This window comes from Heterocephalus glaber, unplaced genomic scaffold (genome assembly GCF_053883595.1).
Source record: "Heterocephalus glaber isolate CG9 unplaced genomic scaffold, H.glaber_assembly_v1.0 deba00000738, whole genome shotgun sequence".
NCBI lineage: Eukaryota > Metazoa > Chordata > Mammalia > Rodentia > Bathyergidae > Heterocephalus > Heterocephalus glaber.
Window position 1 is genome coordinate 15,272,371 of NW_028258161.1, and position 20,840 is coordinate 15,293,210.

Sequence of the window (20,840 nt, forward strand, 5' to 3'; positions counted from 1 at the left end):
TTTGATTTGTCAAGTTGTGCTTTTGTGTATGTCATACTCAAGAGACTGTTACGTGACCCAAGAACATGAAGATTTACTGCTATATTTTCTTCTAAGAGTTTGATAGTTTTAGCTCTTCCATGTAGGTCTACGCTCCATTTGGAGTTCATTTTTGTGTAAGTCTGGCTTTATTGTTTTATAAATGACCAGCAAATACCCTCAGGGCCACTTACTGAATAGTCACCCTCCCCAATTAAAATGGCACCTGTGGTATCAGCAGCTAGTTGTTTCAGTGACCACTCTCCTCTCCCTTATAGAAATAGAATCAAAGTTTTAACTAGGCACAAGGCCACCCAGCTTCTTTGCTGTGAGGTGCAGCCATCTGTCCAAGCTTTGGCTAGTGGAAAGGAAGTACGCAAGCCCTAGATAAAGAATGCCTTCCCCTCCATTAACCTTTTCTTTTTCCCAGCAGCTTTGATACAGACTTAGGCTTGTGGGAGCCAGCTTTGACCATGCGCACATGGGCATCTCCTGGGGGCGACCGAACAGCAAGACAGATCACACCGGTTTTCTGGATGACCACCACCCACACATGCAGCTCTGAGCTACTATGAGTCAGAGGGGAAAAACTGTGTTTCACTGGAGCCACTTTATTTTGTGTAACTATATACATGTTATATAGATCAGGGTTTTCTGTATGTCTATTCTTGTACTGTAGCCACAGCTTCCATTTCTGTAGTTTTATAATATGTTTTAGTTTTTGGGACAAGGTCGAACCATGTAGTTCAGACTGGCCTTGAATTCACAGTGATCCTCCTGCCTCAGCCTCCCAAGAGCTGAGATTACAGACCTGTGCCACCACACCCAGCTTAGCTTTAGAGTGTGTTTAACTGGGGGGGAGGAGAGAGCAATAAGTCTCTCTCACATTTTTTTCTTTTTTTTTGGTACCGGGATCGAACTCGGGTCCTTGCACTTTTGAGGCAGGCGGCGGAGCCACTGAGCTAAATCCCCGGCCTGTCTCTCACATGTTTTAAACCATCTTTTGGATTTTCTCCTGTGTTCAGTATTTCAGATGAATTAAAACTAACGTTGTCAGCTTCTGCCTGAGTGGGTTCATTTTCTGAAGCTGTAGGTTACCCTAGGCGACAGCCATAACCACACGGCCATGGTGCCTGCAGTGTCCGGATCTGCCAAGGTTACGATGTGCTCAGATCCCGGGACTTGGGGCTCTGCCCCACTGCAGCTAGGCAGACTGACAGCGGCGGGTAGTTCCCAGGAACACCAACGGTGATCGGGTTGATGGGGACAGACACACTTGAACAGTGTACTGCACAAATCATGGGTATGAGCAGAAATCTTAATGAGAGCCAGAGCTGCCCAAGCTATTTGTGCAGGAGTGGAGGAAGGTGCATTGCTTGACATGGGGAAATGTTTCTCCTAAGGAGGACACGCTCTTAGTGTGCCCATCACCAGAGGGGGATGGTAGCAGGGGGCTGTGAATTGAGTCATTTCTGGTTTTCCCTGTCTAGTGGTTAGAAACACATCACTTTTGGAGGGTACTTAATTTGGTAACATGGAATAAGTGCCCTGTAAAATGTATTCTCTCTTCCTCCATTGTTGAAATATAGCAGAAAGTAGTTTTCCTAGCAAATACGCAATTGGTCCGTCACTTCATTGAAACAATTTAGGGTGCTCCATTTCCCTCGTAAAATTGATTTTCTCTCTGTGTTCACATCGAGGGCCTCCACCTTTGGATCCACTCCAGCTCGAGCAGGAGGGTGCACAAACCAGAAGCAAAGAGCACACTGCCATCAGCTGCAGCTTTGGAAAGCACTGAAAAGGAATGACCTAAAATAGATTAGTTTCCAAGCTTAGCTTTAAAGCATTCTTTGCTTTCCTAATGAAGAGATCAAAATGTTCAAAAATAAAACAAAGAGGCCTTTAAATATCAACTCTGTGTTATCAGGATGTGTAAAGTATACTGGTTAACAGCTCACCTGAGCTGTTTCTAGCTTACTTTTTACTTTACTGTGTGTCAAGTGTATCTCTAGATGTCCCCCTCAAAGCCTTGTGCAGCCACAGGTGCAGTTTATTCAGAGGTTTCAGAATCTAGAGCGTGTGACCGCAGGACAAGGGTGTGGTACTAAATCAGTCCACTGACTGGGTCTGGCACAGTTCTGGGTGTGAATGCTCCTTCCCCTAAAGGCAGGCAGCCTGGAAAAGATGTAAGGGACAGAAAGAGGGCTGGTGTCATCACTTGTCCCTGCTTCTTGCTGCCTTCTGCCTGCCCTGCTTTGCCATGGACTGTTGCTCCTCTGTGATGCCCCTCTGCCATGTCACCCTGCCTTGGAACCCGCCGACTATGAACTGAAACCCCTGCAAACTGTGAGCCAAATACTTTAACTTTGGGTATTTTGTCTCAGCAACAAGAAAAGTAACTAAAACACTATGATTCCTTGAATGTTCTTTTAATTTCACTGATAATAAAATGGCAATAAACAATATACAGGGCGGGGGGTGTAGCTCAGGGGCAGAGTCCTTGTCTAGCATATGTGAGGCCCTGGGATCAGTTCCCAGTACTGCAAAACAACAAATATATACACACGTATTTGCTGATGTGTATATATTATAAACATACACACACATATTTGTATATATGTGTATTATTTTTGAGAACAATGGTCAGTTTCATGCATTCTGAGTTACAAAATACAAGAGGAGTTGATCTGTGTAGACTCACAGCACTGGCCCAACTCCTTTGCTAGGAAACACTCAGGGAGCACAGCTGGTCTTCGGGCCATCAAGTGTTCCAGCTTCCCCACTATTCATGAAGGGAGAGGGCGGGTGGTTGGGGAAAAGGGAAGCGCATGTGGTGCCCTACTCTAGACGAGATGGGGATGGCTGTGGGATACGGGACTGCTGGAGTATCAGCTCTGTGTCTCAGTCCCTCCCCGGGTCTGACTGTCCCAGGGCTTCCGGCACTTCTGGTGTCAAGGGAGCTTAGTGTGGCACTGGCTGGGCTCTTAGATCTCTGCAGGGCGCGGCACTGGGGCTGACGGGAGAAGGGCAGTTACCTCCTCGGACAAGCAGGCTGCATGTTAATGCAAACCTCATTTAACCCTGCAGCCGGCCCTCTGCCATGAGGAAGAGCTCCTGAGAGCATTTCCACCAGGCCCAGAGTCTTTTCGGCCTCACAGATACAGTCCCTGACAACACGGAGCTCAGATTCCAGAAGAAAAGTGGACGATGATGGAACACATACATAAGCACGGCAACTCCCGAGGGCAGTAAGTGACCGGAAGGAAGGAAAAGTCTGAGTTTACTGGAGCCTGGGGGGCCACTGGTGAGCGGATGGTCACGAATGCCCCCGTGACGATGCAGATTAGTTGAAGCTGTTATGGAAGATGAATGGCGCTCCCAACCTTGGTTGTTTCTAGTTAAAGACAAAGCTTCCAAGCTGTGATTCCCTCCTCTCTGGTAAAGTTGCTCAAGGACACAAACAGGCCCTGCATGCTGATGTCCCCAGGCTCTGCACCTGTCCTGTCTGGTGACACACGTCCTGACAGGGCACGCTCAGGCATGTTCTCCTCGCTGCTGTGGCCCCAACCCCGGGCACAGTGTGGGCACTGAACACTCAGTGAACACTCGCGGGCTGAATGGATACAGCAACACCTGAACCTGAGCTCTCCTCCTCCTCCTCCTCCCCCGTGCTCTAACTTAGCAAGTGCGGACCACAGCCCTCTCCGACCGGAAGCAGGTGTTGGCACGGACTCGTCCTCCTCCACCCAAGCCAGTCACTGCACCTTGCTGATTCCCATCCTGCACTTGGGCACGCGTGTTTCTGTGCTCCTGTGTCCTTTCTGTCTCTAGTCATCCCCGTGGCGGAGTGTCCCACACTTCAGCCAGATGGAGCCACGCATGAGGAACTGCAAAGCCCTCCTCCGTGAGACACCCGCAGCTGCCCACACCACCCTCACCTCTCCCTGCTCGTTCCTCGCCCCTTTCCCTTGCAACCCAAACCAGGTCGTCCTCAGCCACCACATGGTGTGACTCATTGGTGCTCAGTAGGCGTAAAGCTGATCACCGGGCAGCCGGGAAACGAGCCCACTGTGTGCCCATCCCTGAGTGAGGCCGGGCCGGTAAAAGAAGTCACGAGGCAAGTGCGGTGCTTCCCCTTCCAGTGGAGCCTCTTGCGGCGAACCTGGGTCCACTCGCCAACACTGGGCCAGAACGGTGGGCTGTAAAGCACCCGCCCTTGCCAGCACAGGGCAGTAGGGGCACCAGGGGCTTGGACACGACAGGACGTGGACCCCCTACAAGCAGCTCCATGGACAAACGGGGTTCCGCAAAGCTGGAAAGCACAGGCAGGAGGGGAAGGCTGGCGCCAGCTGCCTGTCTAGAGAGGTAAGAATGTGGCTGTACTATGGATTTTCTTTTTTGCAAGCAACTTGCCTGGCTACCCCTCAACCCCCAGCTGCTTTCTCGTGCAGCAGCAGCTACTGCCCACCACACCACGCAATCACCCCTCACCGCGGCCAGGCAGCTCAGCGGTCTCCGCCATGAAGCCCGGAGGGAGCCCAGGCGCACCCCGCTCAGGACCGGGAGCCAGGAGGTGCTGGTGGCCGGGGAGGAGGAGCGCCCTCCTGTGTTGGAGAACAACGCAATTACCCATCAGCAGGCGCTTTGCATCAGGGAAGACTGATTTATCCCTCTGCTGTGTTGTTGCCACAGAAGCAGGGCTTAGCCTTTCAAGTGATGATTATAAAGCTACCCAATTCATTTAAAATTAGGCTACGAGCATCTCGGTACTTAATGCCCAATGTCTCCGTCGGAGCTCCTGCAGCCATCGATCTGCCTGTGGCGGCGGAAGACTTGTCTGGCAGCAATCTAGTTTGCTTTATTTTAAAACATTAACTTCATAAGGAGGTATAACTGTGAAAGATCACGAGCATATTAATAAATACCTTTTAATTAATGAACAGCACTGACTTTGTCAACACAGGAACGCTGGGGCAGGCAAGACACACACACATTCCATTAAACTAATTTATTGTGTTCTTCCAGGACGGATGTAAAGAGCATCTTGGGAGTTGATATCACAACACAACGTTGTACACCATTTCACCACTAACCTTGCGCTGAATTCTTTTTAAAAGAACATAGTAATTTTTAAAAATCTAAATATTTACATATTAATAAAACATATATACAGAAGATTGAGATGTTATCCATAGATATGGAATTTTATTTTTGCTAAGAAAGCCTATAAAAAGGATTTCTGAACAAAGTCTGAACAGTAGTCACAGTAAGTTAACACAAATATAATTTGAATTTACAAAGTATGATTTTATGGTTGCAGTTTTGCTATGCATTTCCAATTAGGGAATCCATTGCACACATCGAGAGTTGAACAGCCCCTACCCCTGCTCAAGCGCTGAAAACTCCAAGCCACACCCAGCCTCGACAGGAAGTGCTTCTGAAGCCTCCTGGTGCATATCTAAGAGACCTGCAGTTGTGCGTAGATGTTTCTACCTTCCCTAGCAACATATTCATCAAAGCTTAGCAGAGTGAAAGGTCACTAATTAATCTTTTCTATTCCCTTGAGGAATATTTCAATCTGGAAGGCAGAAGACAAATTTTTGAGCATATGCTGCAGAAAAACAAAAACCCTGGTTTGTACATAGCAGTTGATCACACCACTTGCTAAAGCAAGGGACTGGTTTCAGGAAAAGGATTACTTACTGGCTGGAAATGGAAAAGGCTACTCAAAAGGTACGATGGAAATAATTTCTCTGAACCTTGCTTACAGCTTTAAAAAGAAGAAAAAGGAAAGACACACAGACATGAGCTGTAACTGTCTGGAGTGAGACTGATTCCATAAGCCACAGGCAGACCAGTCTCCTGTCACATTGTGGGGATGTGGTGCATCTTCAGTTATTAGCTGGTCTTCATGCCACAGCGATGGCACCACAGTACCTTGACAGGGTGGGCAGGACAGCCTGGCCCTGTGCCCAGTGTGCACGGAAGGGCCACCTGACGCTGGGCAGCTCTCACCTTCACCCCTCAGTCTCTCACAGAGCCCTGAAGGGCGTGCCTGCTCCAACAGGCTGAGGAGATGAGTGCGGGGCGAAGGGTTACACTGTCGGCATGGCAATGCTGAACCCTGCTTTGGGGCTCTACGGTCAAATTTCTTTCCTGCCAGTTTTTGGTCTTTAGGTAAAGTGCCAACATTCAGGGCAATTTGCTTTATATAATAAATGAGGTAACGATGCAGTATTTCTAAGCGGTACTATTTTATGAAACCTAGAGGTAAATACATGTGCAAAACAAACAGCCACATGGCAAGATATGTCTGAAATCAATCCAGCCTTTCTCGTGTTGGTTATAGAAAGTGGAGGGCAGGTGTGCCAGGAGCCAAGAAACGAGAACATGAAGCAGGTACTCTGCGGCAGCTCACCTTACAACATCAAAACCTGGACCCCGCGGATAGGTAAAACCTTCTGTTGACTGGTCGTTAGCTATCCAGCTGGTAACTATTACTCCGAGCCTTTCACCTCTGAGCAAGTTGTTTTGTCATTGGGCCAATGCAACTTACGAGAAAGGTTCTTCCTTCCTATGAATTCGTACATCGTTTGCACTACCTGCTCCGTTACAATGGCTATTTCTGGGGGCACTGACATTATAAATGATTTTGTCTAAAAGGTCAGAGCTGCCCTGTCTCCTCAAACAACTTTTTCCTCTGTGCTGAAGAACGTCTAGCTCACGTGGGCTTTCTCAAACACCCTCCGTCCTGGAAAGAGCCGTGCTTCTCTATATGAGCTAACACATTTACTTTAAAATAAATATGCTCCCAAACTCTGCACTGAGGTTACAAATGAATAGAAAAGGGGGAAATGGCTTCTTTGCGCTGGACAATCAGCTAACTAGATCACACACTGGACTTTTCAAGGGCAACAAATCAACTTTTAAAAAAATGATTTTTAAAAGTCTTATACTAAATCGGAGGCTCGATTATCACACAATACAAAGAAGGCGTATGGAACTATTCAGACTTCACACAACACCCGTGCTTTGCTTGGATCCAAAATGCCCCTTGGATCTCTGAAGCAGTTCAAAGGCAAGAGTTACATATGCTAATGACAAAGGTCACTAAAACCCAAGTCTGGGCAATAGAACCTGGGTTCTGCATCCCCTGTGCTTCTCTGCTGGTGTCAAATGTACAACCTACAACAGAGACAGGACAATGAGGGGGCGGCACATCCGAGGAAGAGCTGGGTGTCTGGGATAAGTGGGGGCTCTCGGGAAGGGCCAGCACTGCAGTTAGGCTGGCACGTCTCAGCTGAGGGTAAGTGGTGCTAAGTGGCCGGTCTTAGGGACTGGGAACAAAGCCGGTGGACGTGTGCCCCTGCTGAGGATGCCCTACATTGCCCATGATAGAAGAGGGCTAAGGAGGGCTAACCTGTTCAACAGAGCACCGAGCCACAGATGACGCGTACAGAGGCTGGTAATAAAAAGGGGAAATGCTTCTCGTGAAAAAGTCCCCGAAATTCAGGAAACTAATTGTACATATAGGCTCTCCATTACCTCAGTAAACAAATACATATACAGAAAAGTCTGGGGAAAACACCCAACAATGGTCATCTCTGAGTGGTAACTTTAAATTTTCTTCCCAAAACTTTTTTTTTTAAAGTGTGTAAAAGAATGCCAATCTGTGATGCAAACTGCTGAACCCCAATGAACATCAGCCCACTATTTTGAATTCAGAAGCCCCATTTTACACGTCAGAAAGCACTGTTCAGATGTTAACTGCCCTGGGCTCCTTTCAACCGCCCACTGTTCCCACACTCTCGGAGGGTTTTCCTCCCTGGCCCTTGCTCTCCACATCTGTGCCAGAGCCGCGAAGGAGGTGTCCCCACCTCCCCCAGTCCAGGGGGGCAGGCATGTGTGTGCTGAGCCCAGCCCGGGGCCGACTCCTGGTGGGCATTCGAAAGACTCCACCAGCAGCGCCGAACGGGAATAAATTAAGAAAACACATTTTCCCACCACGGAATCTGAGTCTGTTTTTGTTAAAACTAGACAAACAGGCGCTTAAATGCAGCTGGCCCAGACAAATATCATTCGACCACTGACTGTGATCGTCTGAATCTCAGAAATAGTCAAGGGCTTCCAGCTCTTCCCTGCCTCTCCCCAACACACGCAAAACTGGAAGAGAAAAGGGCCTGAAAATGGTAATAGAGGTACTGATGAACCTCGCAGAGGACCACAGTGGCGGGCTCAGACGGGGACAGTGAGGGTCGCGTCAGGGCCCACGGGGAAGCAGGAAGCCCAGGTTCAAGCCAAGCAGTCCGGGGTTTCACTGTAGGGGCGTGACCACAAGGCGCGTGAGGCGGTGAAGGCTGGCGCACTTTATCACTGCCAAACTTCGGCGTGAGCTTGTGACTTCTTTCTCCCTTTTCTGAAGTGATGAACATTTTACGATCATGCTGTACAGTGATTTCATTAAACACCTATCAGTAGTCTAGTGAGAAGACCTGTGGATGTGTTCTACCACTTCCTTAACTACAACCTCACAGTTCGGGGCAAAATCTGAGACAGGACTTGAGCCAGAGCTTAACCTGCAGTGGCCTTTGGGTACGCCGATGCCCACATCCAGTGCCTGTGGAGACGGAGACACCGGGATGGGCGGGATGGGGCCCTGGGGAGAGCACAGCCATCCTCTCCGAGCAGAGCAGCGGTAAGGAGCATGCAGAGGGAGGCCGGCTTGGGCTTGGGCGTGAGAGCGCCACAGCTCCACAGCTCTGCGCACAGCGGCTGGGGTCCAGGGGCCGGGCCGGGCCGTCAAACAGCTGAGACCTTGGCACAGTCACTTAATGGTTCTGGGCCTCAGGCTTTTTTCCTGTAAAATAAAAGGACGGATAAAATGAAGGGGTCGGGTTAGACGATCTCTCAAGTTCCTTCTCATTCTCAGATCCCTGGACAGTGTGTTCAGTTCCACGAGGCTGTGCTAGCCCCCCCTGCGCTCAGCTTTCTCGTCTGAAACATCTCTGGAGGCAGAGTCAAACGCAGTCGGTTAGAGGCAAAGGGATTACTCCAAGGGGTGTGGTTTTCGAACAATGACCCCAAAGCCCTCTGCGTCACAGGGCAGAGGAGACAGGTGCTGTCGATCCCAGGGGGCTGAGGTGGGCACCCTGGGAGGCACGGCCAGAAAGCGCCTGCTCCTCCCAGGCCCTCGGAGACAGTTTCATTTTTACCACTAGTGTTTCCTGCACCTACAGGGATCGGGTGGAGTGATGATACTCACACGAGGGTGGACGGGGAAGGGACAACAGAGGTCACACACTTCAATTCTCCTAATTCAGCGTGAAAACAGCCCAACAAGAAGAGAAGTCCCCCTTATACCATGACTCATACACACAGGTCCTTTCTGCACTACGTGGCCTATTTCATTTATTTGTCCGTCGATCTGTTGCTTAGCTACACTCTACAGAGAAAGCGATGGATCACTGACACAACCGGGCTTCTTCTGCTGTGAGGTTCCCTCGTGCGTGCCCATGGACCCCTGTGGACTCTGCCTGGAGCCCACTTGGGGTATGCGCTGCCAGCGAGCTCGTGACCACCAGGAACTTCGCTAAGAGTTCTGCCCCACACCAGATGCTCCTACACTGCTGAATTTAATTAAAATCTTATCACCCTAAATCTACAGGGAAAACCACTCAGTTGAGCTTTCTCAGTCAGAGGTTTTTTGGGGTGCCTCAATTCCGCGGACAGAATCTTCAGGTGCTCTTCAGGGCGGTCCCTAAAGAGTGCAGAGACCGAGAGGGGGAGAGGGGAGCAGACTGACACGTGGCTCCGTGATCAGCCCCGCCCCTGGCTCTCGGGTGTGAACTGGAAAGCGGGCAGGAGGCAGGAGCGGGGGTTTGAGCCACAGTGTGCAGCCAGCTCTGCAACACCGTGCTGCGTGTAGCTGACCGGGTTAGGACCAGGAGCGGCACTACGCTGGACGGACCGGTTTATTCCACCACCCGAGGAACCTCGGCAGGCACGGGGTGCAGTGCTGTGAAGGGCAGGGGCGGAGCGTTCTCACAGGCCTTCTGAGGAGGTGGGAGAAGGCAGAAGAGACATGAATTTGGTCACATACAATTGGTGATCTCTGTTCTAAAGTGAAATAAGTCTCACTTCATTTCACGTTAAAAAATGTGTTTTTAATGCCTAAAGGCTGGAGAGGCAAACTGTTGTGATACTACGTTCTCAGGACTGACATTTCTGGGATTTATGAATATGACACTGTGAGGAAAATGTAGCTTTCACGCTCTCATACTCGATGTGAGAACATCTCTGAAGCCTGGGTCTTGGGAGGCTCTCACCCACTAGCCTGGGCCTGCTCTGGAAGCAAGCTGCTCAGGCTCCTGCCTCTCTAACGTTAAAAGCATTTCCAATGCAAATATTTTCACGTGCTGTATTTCTTAGCAGGTGACGAGAATGTAAATGTGTTTTACCTGTCGGTGGCAGAGAAACGCTGTCCAGTCTGTCATCACCGTCCACTACCTCTGCTGGTCACAAACAGAGCACAAACTTCATTAGTCTCGGAGCGCATTCACTCCACTGAGTACAGCAGTACACGTAAAACATCCTCAGTGCACGTGGTGCTTTTCACTTCTCTTCCCTTTCAGAGACAGCTGACTCACAGGATAGATTTTAGCATCATTATTTACACAAATTATTTGATGGTGACAATAACATGGATTAGCTTTCTTGTATTAAGAATTTTAAAAAGTCCTCCAAACCGTATTTCAGTTCACTTATTTACATGGGCATAAGCATCCAACAAGCATCTGAGACAGACTGCCTAAGCATGTCATTAAACGTGCTCAAGACAGCAAATTCCTGTTGTAGCACTGTAATCATCACCTGCGGAGCCACTCCTGGTGGGAAGGCTCCGGAAAATCAGAGCAGGAACCTTTCTTGGGAGATGCCTGGAAATCCAGCTCCTTGAGCTGCCCATCTAACTCAGATATGCATTCGGTCATGAAGAAAAATCATAAAGAAGAGTTATGTATTTCTTCTAGAACGCATTTCCTTCTGTGATTTAAAATGCAAACCTTGCTGATAGGTGTGCCAGTCTCCTTAGGAGTTTTGCGAAAGCAGATCCTTCAGTCATAAAACCTCCACTAAATGCAAAGAGAAGGGTCCCATTCATCTCCTGAACTGAAGGCCTTGCTGGTCTCCCCTAATGTGCTAGGAAAACATTTCCCTGGGGCTGGAGCGCTTTCGGTGGTTCCCTCTAGGTCCCAGGCTTAGGCACCCCCTGCAAGTTGCCTGCTGTCTGTGCACATGAATGCCACCGGAGGTGGGCCTTCATTAACGTCATGCTGTAGTACAGGGTTGGTGGAAAGCAAACCCCACATTACGTTCTCTTCTCCTATTGTTCTATTGTTTTTGCTTTAAACATGGTGTTTAGACACAGCAGAAGTGGTCCAAGATTTCCACAAGGGAAGTGAGACAGGAGGAGCAGGAAACTTGCTCCAGGTTTGAGTGACAGGGCCAGCAACTGCAATCAGGTGAGTCTGGCCTCTTCAATCTCTTCGCTATCAGTAGCCCAAACATATCACAGCCATATCAGGAGCAAAGTGTTTTAAATCTTCAAGTTTCAGTTCATTTTATAGTCCAGTAACTTTACGTGCATAATTGAGTTTCAGTTAGTTGCAGCAAGAATCTGTTTAGAGTATACATTGGTCTTCCCACCGTAATTCAGCTATCCTAGAGGCCTGTGCAGTTATATGCTTTCATCAGAACAGAACATGTGCCACTAAAATTACATGTGTGTTAGTACACGTGAGCCTGCTGATGATAGCTGCATGGGTGAAGGCTAACACTCTTACTTACACTTGATTATAACATCTGTCTGCTGCAAGTTCACCATCTTTCTTCCCGCCTGACAATCAAGTTGGAAAATTTGGTAAAGACTGAGCAAGTCCAATAAAAATTTAATAGCAGTGACAGGTTTACTCTTGGATCTAACACAAATAATAAATTATAATTTTAGCTCCGAGGAAGTAATCTAATGAAAATGATAAAAATCCACACCAAGAAAGGAATCATTCCAGTTACAGAAAAACTTATTACACGTGATGAGAGCCCCAAATGAATTTCTATTTGGATTTGCATAACAGCCTTTCAGATAGGTGGGGGGGTGCTTCTTTTTTTAAGAGGCAGTGCTGCCTTCCCCACGTGGTTAGTTGATTAGCTTGCCCAGGCAGAGTCTGTACCTAATTCCAGGAATTGAACCAAATATTGTAAATAAGGCTGAAGTTGAGGAATAGATATGAGACACTGTTTGTATTATCATTTAGATAGAAAACAATCAGGGCAAAAAGCATGAAAATGAGTAACATTATTGATCGGCTCTTGGTCCCTTGCAGTAAATGCAAGTAGCCCTAGCTTGATGTGTGCATGAGCTGAAGCGGAACAGGGTTTCACATGCTAGGAGACAAGCTCTGTTTGGCAGGCATGTCCAATGCGCGATCGTTACGGGCTGTGAATCAGCGCTGCTTTGTCCGATAACCACCTTCCACTTCTCTGTGGCTAACACAGCCTGCTCAGAACACACCACATACGTGAAGGTGGATCATCTAAATCCGGGGACCACAAGTTGAAAGTTCAAACATCCTAACGATCACAGAGCAAGCGTGAACAATCTCTTGAGCTTCTAAGGGGCAGGCTCCTGAGGAAGGGCAGGCTATGGACTGGTCTCATTCTGGAGAAAGAGGTGAAGGCAGGGAGACACATGCGTCCGAGATGTGTTGTGACAGACATGCCGTGGTTGCTGAGAACTGCGTTCACTGGCCAGTGTGTGGGAAGGAGGGACTGTGGAGCTGCGTCCCCTGCTGTGGGCAGGTGTGCTTGCTGGTGGGAGGTGGGGAGGGAAGAGAGCCCAGGATCGATCACTGGCCTGGGCGTCCGACAACACAAGGGAAAAAGCTCTGCTTACGGTATGGCCTGCGTAGCGTGGTGAAGGTACCAGAAGAGTGAAATGTAAACCAAATTTTCTACTTCACCCTGGGGTGAGCAAGACTATTTCTGTCCCTGGGAATACCCCTCTCCGACTACTTTCAAGGCCCCTCCACCCCCAGTACTGGAGATTGAATGCAGAAAGTGCTGAGCTGTATCTCCAACCCTTTTCATTTTAAGACAGGGTCTTGCTAAATTGCCCAGGCTGGCCTCAGACTTGCAATTTCCTGCCTCAGCTTCCTGAGTAGGTGGGATTTCAGCTCTACACTAGCATAGCCAGCTTGAAGGTTTCTCTTAATACTTGAAGTGTTCAGGTCCATTGGGGACTTTTAATCACTCTTCTCAGCAGGAGGCACAGGCTCCAGAGGGAGCAAAAAGCCCTCTTACTCCTTTTCCAGGTGGTCTCTGTAGCACTTCAGTTAGTAACATCAACTGTCCAGGCTTCTACAGTTCCTTTCCCTCAGGCTCCCTGCAAGCTTTGAGTATTTCTCACATTTCCCCATTTGCCAGTTAGCTTTTTGTCACTTTGACAAATATCTGAGACAAACAACCCGAAGGAGGAACGCTTTCTTTTGGCTCGTAGTTTCAGAGGTTTCAGTCCATGGTCAGTTGGGCCTGTTGCTTCTAGGATTGTGGTAAGGCAGAAACATCATGGTGGGAGGGCATGGTGGAGGAGAGCTGCTCACCTCATGACAGCCAGGAAGCAGAGAGAGAGAGGTAGAAAGCCAGAGAGGAAGGGGCTGGTTACAGGGTATAGTATTCAAGGTCACACTCCCATGATTCACTCCCTGCAACTTGGCCCCAACTCCTAAATTTCCAGTAATGCCATCAAATTATAGTCTTACCAATGGATTGATCCACCCATTAGGTTGGAGCCGCCATGATCCAATCACTTTCTGGAAGTCCCACCTCTGAACACCTGCGACTTTTGGGGGTACTTTTGATCTAAACCAGAACAAGCCATCAGCTCTAACGGAGCAGCCATGTGTAGCAGGACTGCCTCAGCCTAGCTCAAAGTCAGTGGCACAACTTCACTGCTGGTGTTTGTTAGTGTTTCCAACAAAGTCAGAACCAAAATGCTGGCTCTTGGGTATGTTAGCCCTTTCTGTTTCTTTTGGGAAATATTAAATTTAGGTTTCTTCACTGTGACACACTTTAGATTTCTCTCAAACCTGAATATTATACTTAGTGTCTTTGAATGTAGGGGGTCAATAATTTCCCCCTGCAAATCACATGGGGAAATGTGAGAAATACTTGAAACTTGCAGGGAGCCTGAGAGAAGGAACTGGAGAAGCCCAGGCAATTGATGTTACTACCTGAAGTGCTACAGAGACCACCAAGAAAGGAAGAGGGCTTTGGGCTTTGCAGCACGCACCTCCTGATGAGGAGCCTGATTAAAATCCCCAATGGACCTGAACAATTCAAGTTTTAAGAGAAACCTTCAGGCTCACGGTGGTGCATGCCTATATTCCGAGCTACTCAAGAGTCTGAGGCAAGAGGACTGACGTTTGAGGCCAGCCTGGGCCATGTAGCAGGACCCTGTCTCAAAATGAAAATCACACAGGCTTGGAGAAGTAGCTCCACACTCTGATTCAATCCATGTAAACGGAGGTTCTTGTATACTCAAATGGTCGAGATGCCCAACACGGCATCCAGGAAATCCAGGCCAACTTAGCACTTGCACAGATATCACTCAGGCTTAAGTCTGAAATCTGACTTGGTGTAACACCAAGGAGATGCAAGCAGCGCATGACATCAGTCCTTACAGGGAATGCCAGTCCAGCTTCCTGTCCTGCACGTGCAAAGATTTTCTCTTTCTTCCAAGAGGCTGGAGGCTGGCAGAGAGGGCTAAGCAATACAAGGGTTCTTTTGCACTGTGTACGGCAGAAGCAGGGGCCTTTAGGCACTGAGGAATACTGGTAAGAGTCCTGCTAGGGGAGGGCACTCTTCCCAGGTGTTTTCTAATTAATTTACTCTGAGTGAGGTCAGACCACTATGACAAGAGACTCCAAACAAGAAAGAAACTAGGAAGGAAGTGTAACAGCACTAAGGTGAGAGGGCAGAGAAGGCAATGAGAGAAAGGCATGAGGAGCAGGAAGGAAGGCGGCTCTGGGGTGGCCATGAGCTGCCACCATGGGTCCTGAGGACAGACCTCAGGAGACTCGGACTAGGCAAACGAGGTCTTCTTGTTGTGGACTGCTACCTCTTCCTTTCTGAAATTATCGACGGTTTTATTGATTCATTCAACAAACATTTCTTGAGAGTCAGCCCTGTCTCGTACACTGTGTGTCACTTGGAACTCAAACATGGCTCAGGCACAGTCCCTGCCCTCAAGACCTCATGGTCCACTACAGCAGGCAGCAATACACCCCTTCGGGTGGCAGAAGATCCGAGTGCTGCAGCCTCCCATGAAGGCTCCAGAAGGGAAGCTTTACGGAAGATGGAGCATTTCCCAGGCTGAGGGAATGCATGGGCTTGTGAGACCAGCCTGTCCTGGGGGCGAGGAGAGGCCTGAGGCCCGTGATAGGAGACCAGGCTGGGGATAAGGCAAGGATGGCTGGGACAGCCCCGTGTGGAAAGGGCCCGCTGCAGATTGGCCTCCAGACTCCAGCTTTACTTGCATACATCGGCGATGGACAGTGTGATGCTCTGCGCCCTGCATCGTCGTGGAAGGCTAAACTGAGCTAAGTAACACACCACCATGACCTCACATACTCTGTGGTGAGAACAAGACCTACTCTTAATTTTCAAGTGTGAGAGTATTATTAACAATTAATACTGCCAGCTACCACGTCACACAGGAGCTCAGCCCTCCTAACTGTAAGTTCTGGATTCCTTGACCAGCACCTTCCCAGGGTGACTCAGCCTGGGGCCAGCTCTCTGCGGCTGTGAGTTCTACACAGTGACAGCGAGTGGCATTCGTCTTCCGGGGCCTGCCTACACTACTCAGCATGCCATTCTCCAAGTTTACCCATGTTTTCGTCATACACTCCTCTGCTGGGGCACCGATGGCAATTCCTTTTCTCAGCTATTGGGAAAATGCCTCACTGAACACAGAAGTGCAAACATCTCTTCAATACCCCAAATTTGCTGTTTTTAGATATAGTCCTATTAGTGAGTTTGCCAGTTCTATTTTTAATGTTTTGAGGAGCCTCCATACTGTTTTGCATAACAGATATACTGATTTACATGAAATTTAGAAATAATACCTACAGTAGATTTGTGACCTCCCAGAGACAATAATTCTTGTAGCACAGGAGAAAATTGTACTCGGAGGGTAAACTGGACCCTGCGACTTCAAACGACCAAATCTAAAGAGCAACAACCCAACTGGTGCTCACTTTTCCTGGAAGAATAGTTCCCAGATCATCAAGCTCAGATTTTACACACACACACACACACACACACACACACACACAGGCGCGACTTAAAATTCTTCCTGCTTGATGTGGTATTTCTGGTAGGATGATTTTTGCTATGTTTTTTTACCTTAAGAAATTAGGACTTTTATAAATTAATTCAGATACTAACAAACAAAAATCAATAAGCAAACAGAAGCAAACCACAAAGGAGAGCCCAGTTTTGTACATGAGACACATTCGACCACAGGTGCAATCAGTAATCTTTTCCACTTGTGCTACTGAAAGCAAATGGCCTGACATAATTTTTACTATTTAATCTTAAGGTGAGTTTCAAAGATCACTTGAATAAGTCCTTAAAATAGCCAACCAGAGAACACTACAGTATGTATAGCATCTCCTTCAAAAGACAAAGGACACTGTAGTACCCCAGAGCAAAGCACTGTGCACATAAAGGCTGAGAATTCAATAAAGTACTTCTGCAATTACCTTCTTACAACTTACTCATACCTGAGCCTCTTTTCAACCTTCTTCTGGCCAGTTTAATTTGATCCTGTAGAATCTGTACCCAGTCTCTTGGGCCAGGAAGCTTATCCACATGGTTAGCAGTACAGTACTTTTCTGTGAAGACTGAAAGGAAATGTGGAATACCGTTAAACACTTCAGCAAGTAAAGTGTGCAGATCTTACATAGGAATATAGCCCAAGAAAACAACAAAAGTTTCTTTGTTGCTTGCTTTCTTTTTTGGTGGTGATGGGAACTGAACCCAGGGACTTACATGTGCTCTACCACCGAGCTCCATCCCCCGGCCCCAAAGTCTGTCTCTGTAGTGTCTTCCATGTCTGCACTCGGTTCCTCCAGTGATGGCGGGGATCAGCAGGGCAATGGCTACAGACAACGAACTGTGTTTCAAAATGGAACTGGCTAGAAACACTAAGCACTCAGCACAGAAGCTGCCCTACTTGTTCTGTACCTGTGTGTCAGGTAGGAAAGGAAATGCCTCCTATGAATCTACTGGCTCACGACAGAGTTCAGCAAATGTATTAAAAGACTTCACTTTTTTGTTGCCAATTCAAAATCAAATGCAAAATTACACAAAAGATGCTGCTCTCATGGCGATTCCTGCTAATTCAATCAGTTCTCAAAATAAATAATGTAGTATGTCTTAATGAAATCGCAAGACACAGTCTAGATAGAAATTCCACTTTTACTTCAAGTCAACTCCTTGCATATGGTATTAGCTCCAAGAAAGAGCTACCCTACTAAACACAAAGAAATCAAGGAGAATCACATGGCAGGGCAAAGGGTAGGCAGGACAAAGATCTCAGGAAAGCACGCACAGTGTGTGACTACCCGTGAGGTGCTGGTGGTGACGTTTCTGCCTCGAACTCCACTCCCGAGCACTTTTAAACTCGTCTTTCCAACCTGTTCTCCATAAGGTCACATGTGGTCTGCAGTCACATCATACTGCCTTCTTGATATTTAAAATATCAGTAATTTTAATGTTTTAAAAGGTTTCTTTTAAAAAGAAATGACAAAGGAAAATATCGACAGATTTAACTATATAAAAATTGAAATTTCCACTGAATGAAAAATAAACATTTCAATAGGACAAAAGCTAGCTGCACTAAAATGGACTGAAAATGCTCAATATATATCACCAAAAAGAGTACACTGAAATAAAAAAGCAACCTCAAAAGTCTGCACAGCTAAATGAACAGAATATATATTCAGCATAAAATATCAGGAAGAATGCTCAACTAATACGTAAGTCAATGAACTTCAAAAGACTTTATACCTACTCAATTAGAAAAACAATTTTAAAAAACCTTCTATGTGATATTGATAAAATTGTGGAAATCTGCCAGAGTCAAACATTACTGATGACATAAACTGGAAAGTCCTTTGGGGAAATATTAGTAAGATACTATATAAAACTGTTAATACTTGTGGACTGGTGATATTACTCCTAGAAATTTATCTTAAGGAAATAATTTGAAAGAAGAAAAAAGCCATACATGTGATCTCACTGTGGGCAACCCAATGGTGTGGGAAGAGCTAATGATGGCAGAGCCATGGAAAGGATGAACCTGCGGGGAGGGGCCGGGGCAGCGGGGCAGAGGTCCCTTCAAAAAGCCACTCCAGTTGTCCCAGCTGAATCCGCAGAGAGAGCTAAAAACAATGGTGAAACCCATTCACCAGAGAAACACACTAAGCAGGAAGAGCAGGGGCAGGCACAGAGCCACAGGGAACAAAGGGCAAGGAGGTGAGGCAGAGCAGCCGAGAGAGGTCCAGGGCACCCGGAGGAGGGCTCTTAAGAGCTGCCCCAGCCCTTCCACAGAGAGGGACCGGCAGGCAGCTTTACGTGAAGAGTGGGGCAGGCAGGGAGGTGTGGCAAGTGTTTGCTGAAGACCACTGAGGGGCAGAGCGAGCAAGCACAGAATAAGCTCGCAACACCTGCCCAGAGGGGAGGGTGGGGAGGAGCCTTGAGCACAGTTTGCCGGATGGAGCAGCCAATGACGGGCGGATACGGGACCGGAGAAGATGGAAGGGGCCCTTCAAGGAGCAGTCCTGAAGGAGCCGGCTGTGGGGATCCAGGACAGAAAGGGGCCCGCTGCCCTGGATGGGGAAACACCCGCTGCTGAAGCCCGGGCCAATCTGCAAGTGGCTCTCGAGGCTCAGTGAACTCCATGGCGAGATGTCATGAGGAAGGAGAACACGGGAACTTCTGGAATTGTCTGAGGGGAAGAAGAAAGGCAGCAGGCTCAGGACAGGCAGCAAGATTACCAGGCAGCAGATGGCCAACACAGTCTACACAGGCAGGGAGTGGTCTCCCTGCGGGCCTTGGACACCCAGGACACTGGATGGAGGGCAGACCAAGGTCAGCAGAACGGGGGTACAAACCGCTGGAGATTCGGGGGAAGGGGTTGTCCGGAGTGAATTCCTCACCTTTCCACTTTCCCCTCAATTGGGGAAGAAAATGAGGCCAGAAACGGGTCCCAGCTTTGGGGGTTCACAGAGACCAGGAAACCACGCTATCAAGGGGTGGGCAGGCAGAGGTTAGGGAAGGGCAGAGCATCCAGAACATCCCCACAGGTGCAGTGGAGGGGCCGTATGGCAGCAGGCGAAGGTGCGGCCCGTGGTGTGCGCAGAAACACAGAAGCGGCGAGTGGCACCACAGATGAGGTCCAGCACATGCGGCCAGGGCTTAGATAGACCTTTGGGTGGACAGCGAAGCTATGCAGGATGACAGCAGGTCCTGGGAACGGGAGGTGAGAGCCTCAAGACAAAGGCTCACTGATGCCCCTGCCCCAGTAGAGGAGTCGCGAACACCACACCGTGCAGGCTGCCCTCCGAAGGTTCCGACGGATGGACAGACAGGAGAACCAGCGCCTCCGCCTGAGACGGAGCTCCCCACGATGGGAGAGGTTCACTTTCAGATCACCCACACCAGGTTACACATGACACTGGGGCCTTCATTTCTTCGTCTCCCTCCCTCCCTCCCTAGCATCGTGCCTTGTATGAATAGAAACTCAAGAAATATGTGATGCATAACCCTATTTCCCAGTTCTGTTTCTAATGGAAGCAAAGCAGGAGCTCACACACTGAGACAGACGATCAGGGGAGAACGGCCCTTCTGAATTCGTAGGAGTCTTGCTTGGTAGAATATATTTAAACAGAATATATTTCATTACACTCAAATGCCCACAGTAACACTAACTGGAGAACTGTCAAAAAGCCTTGATGTTCTGTTTTAATAAAAAATATATTCATACTAGAACCCTTTTCAATTATATGAAAATGTGTACTACAAAAACGACTCAATGTACTGTCTCGGCAGGTAAATATCTTCCCACTTGTAAGATTATTTACACAATTAATTCCCATAGCAACCTCTCTTTTCTTAAGATTGTGAAATGCATGTGTACAAATTATCTCGCGTTAGAAAGTAGGTGTTGCAAAATAGCAAAGTCGATATGGGCTGTGGCAACCTCACAATGACTCTCATGTGTCCACAGCGAAGCTTGGGGGAACTGAGGAGAGGCTGCGGAAGGTTTTCTCCAACTCCAAGAGGGGATGAAGGTCAGACTTTATCAGTCTAACCTTGAGCTCAAGTATTCTGTCACTCACTCGAAAGGCAACTGCTTCCGCTCATTTTTTTCTCCTTTCGTTAAATCTTCTCTGGTTTCAACAGAAGGAAGCCAGGAAAACTGTCTCCTGGGTCTGTGACTGAGACCTTTGAAGGCACATCCCCAGGCTTTTTGAAAAATACCTACACAAATCAATGTTTCTACCGGGTACATTATTGACATTCTGGTTCATGGATTACATCCAGCTTAAAAGAGACTTTTAACTAGAATTTATCTACTGAAGATGAAATTTTATTTTCTCCATTACAATCGCAGATGAGGCCCTAGAACAAGGCCAAGAGTTTGTCATGGCATTGATGTGAAAACAGTCAATACGCTGTGTGAATAGAGGCATGGAGTAAGC

The 20,840-nt window shown here is 48.0% G+C and overlaps 1 protein-coding gene across 13 annotated transcripts in view; it reads right to left on the reverse strand.

Moving 5' to 3' along the window:
* Positions 1-5,011: 5,011 nt before the first annotated feature.
* Bend7 (BEN domain containing 7) overlaps positions 5,012-20,840 on the reverse strand; it is an 84,665-nt gene continuing 68,836 nt past the window's right edge. For 4 of the 13 annotated variants that reach the window (XM_087207050.1, XM_013078516.3, XM_013078514.3 and 1 more), the window contains exons 6-8: positions 16,857-16,976; positions 10,476-10,529; positions 5,012-8,875 (exon numbers count right to left, since the gene is read on the reverse strand). In XM_087207050.1, coding sequence (XP_087063176.1) covers positions 8,847-8,875; positions 10,476-10,529; positions 16,857-16,976 — 203 coding nt within the window. In that variant the 3' untranslated portion in view covers positions 5,012-8,846. The other 9 variants (XM_087207051.1, XM_013078515.3, XM_013078510.3 and 6 more) reach the window with 7 other exon arrangements.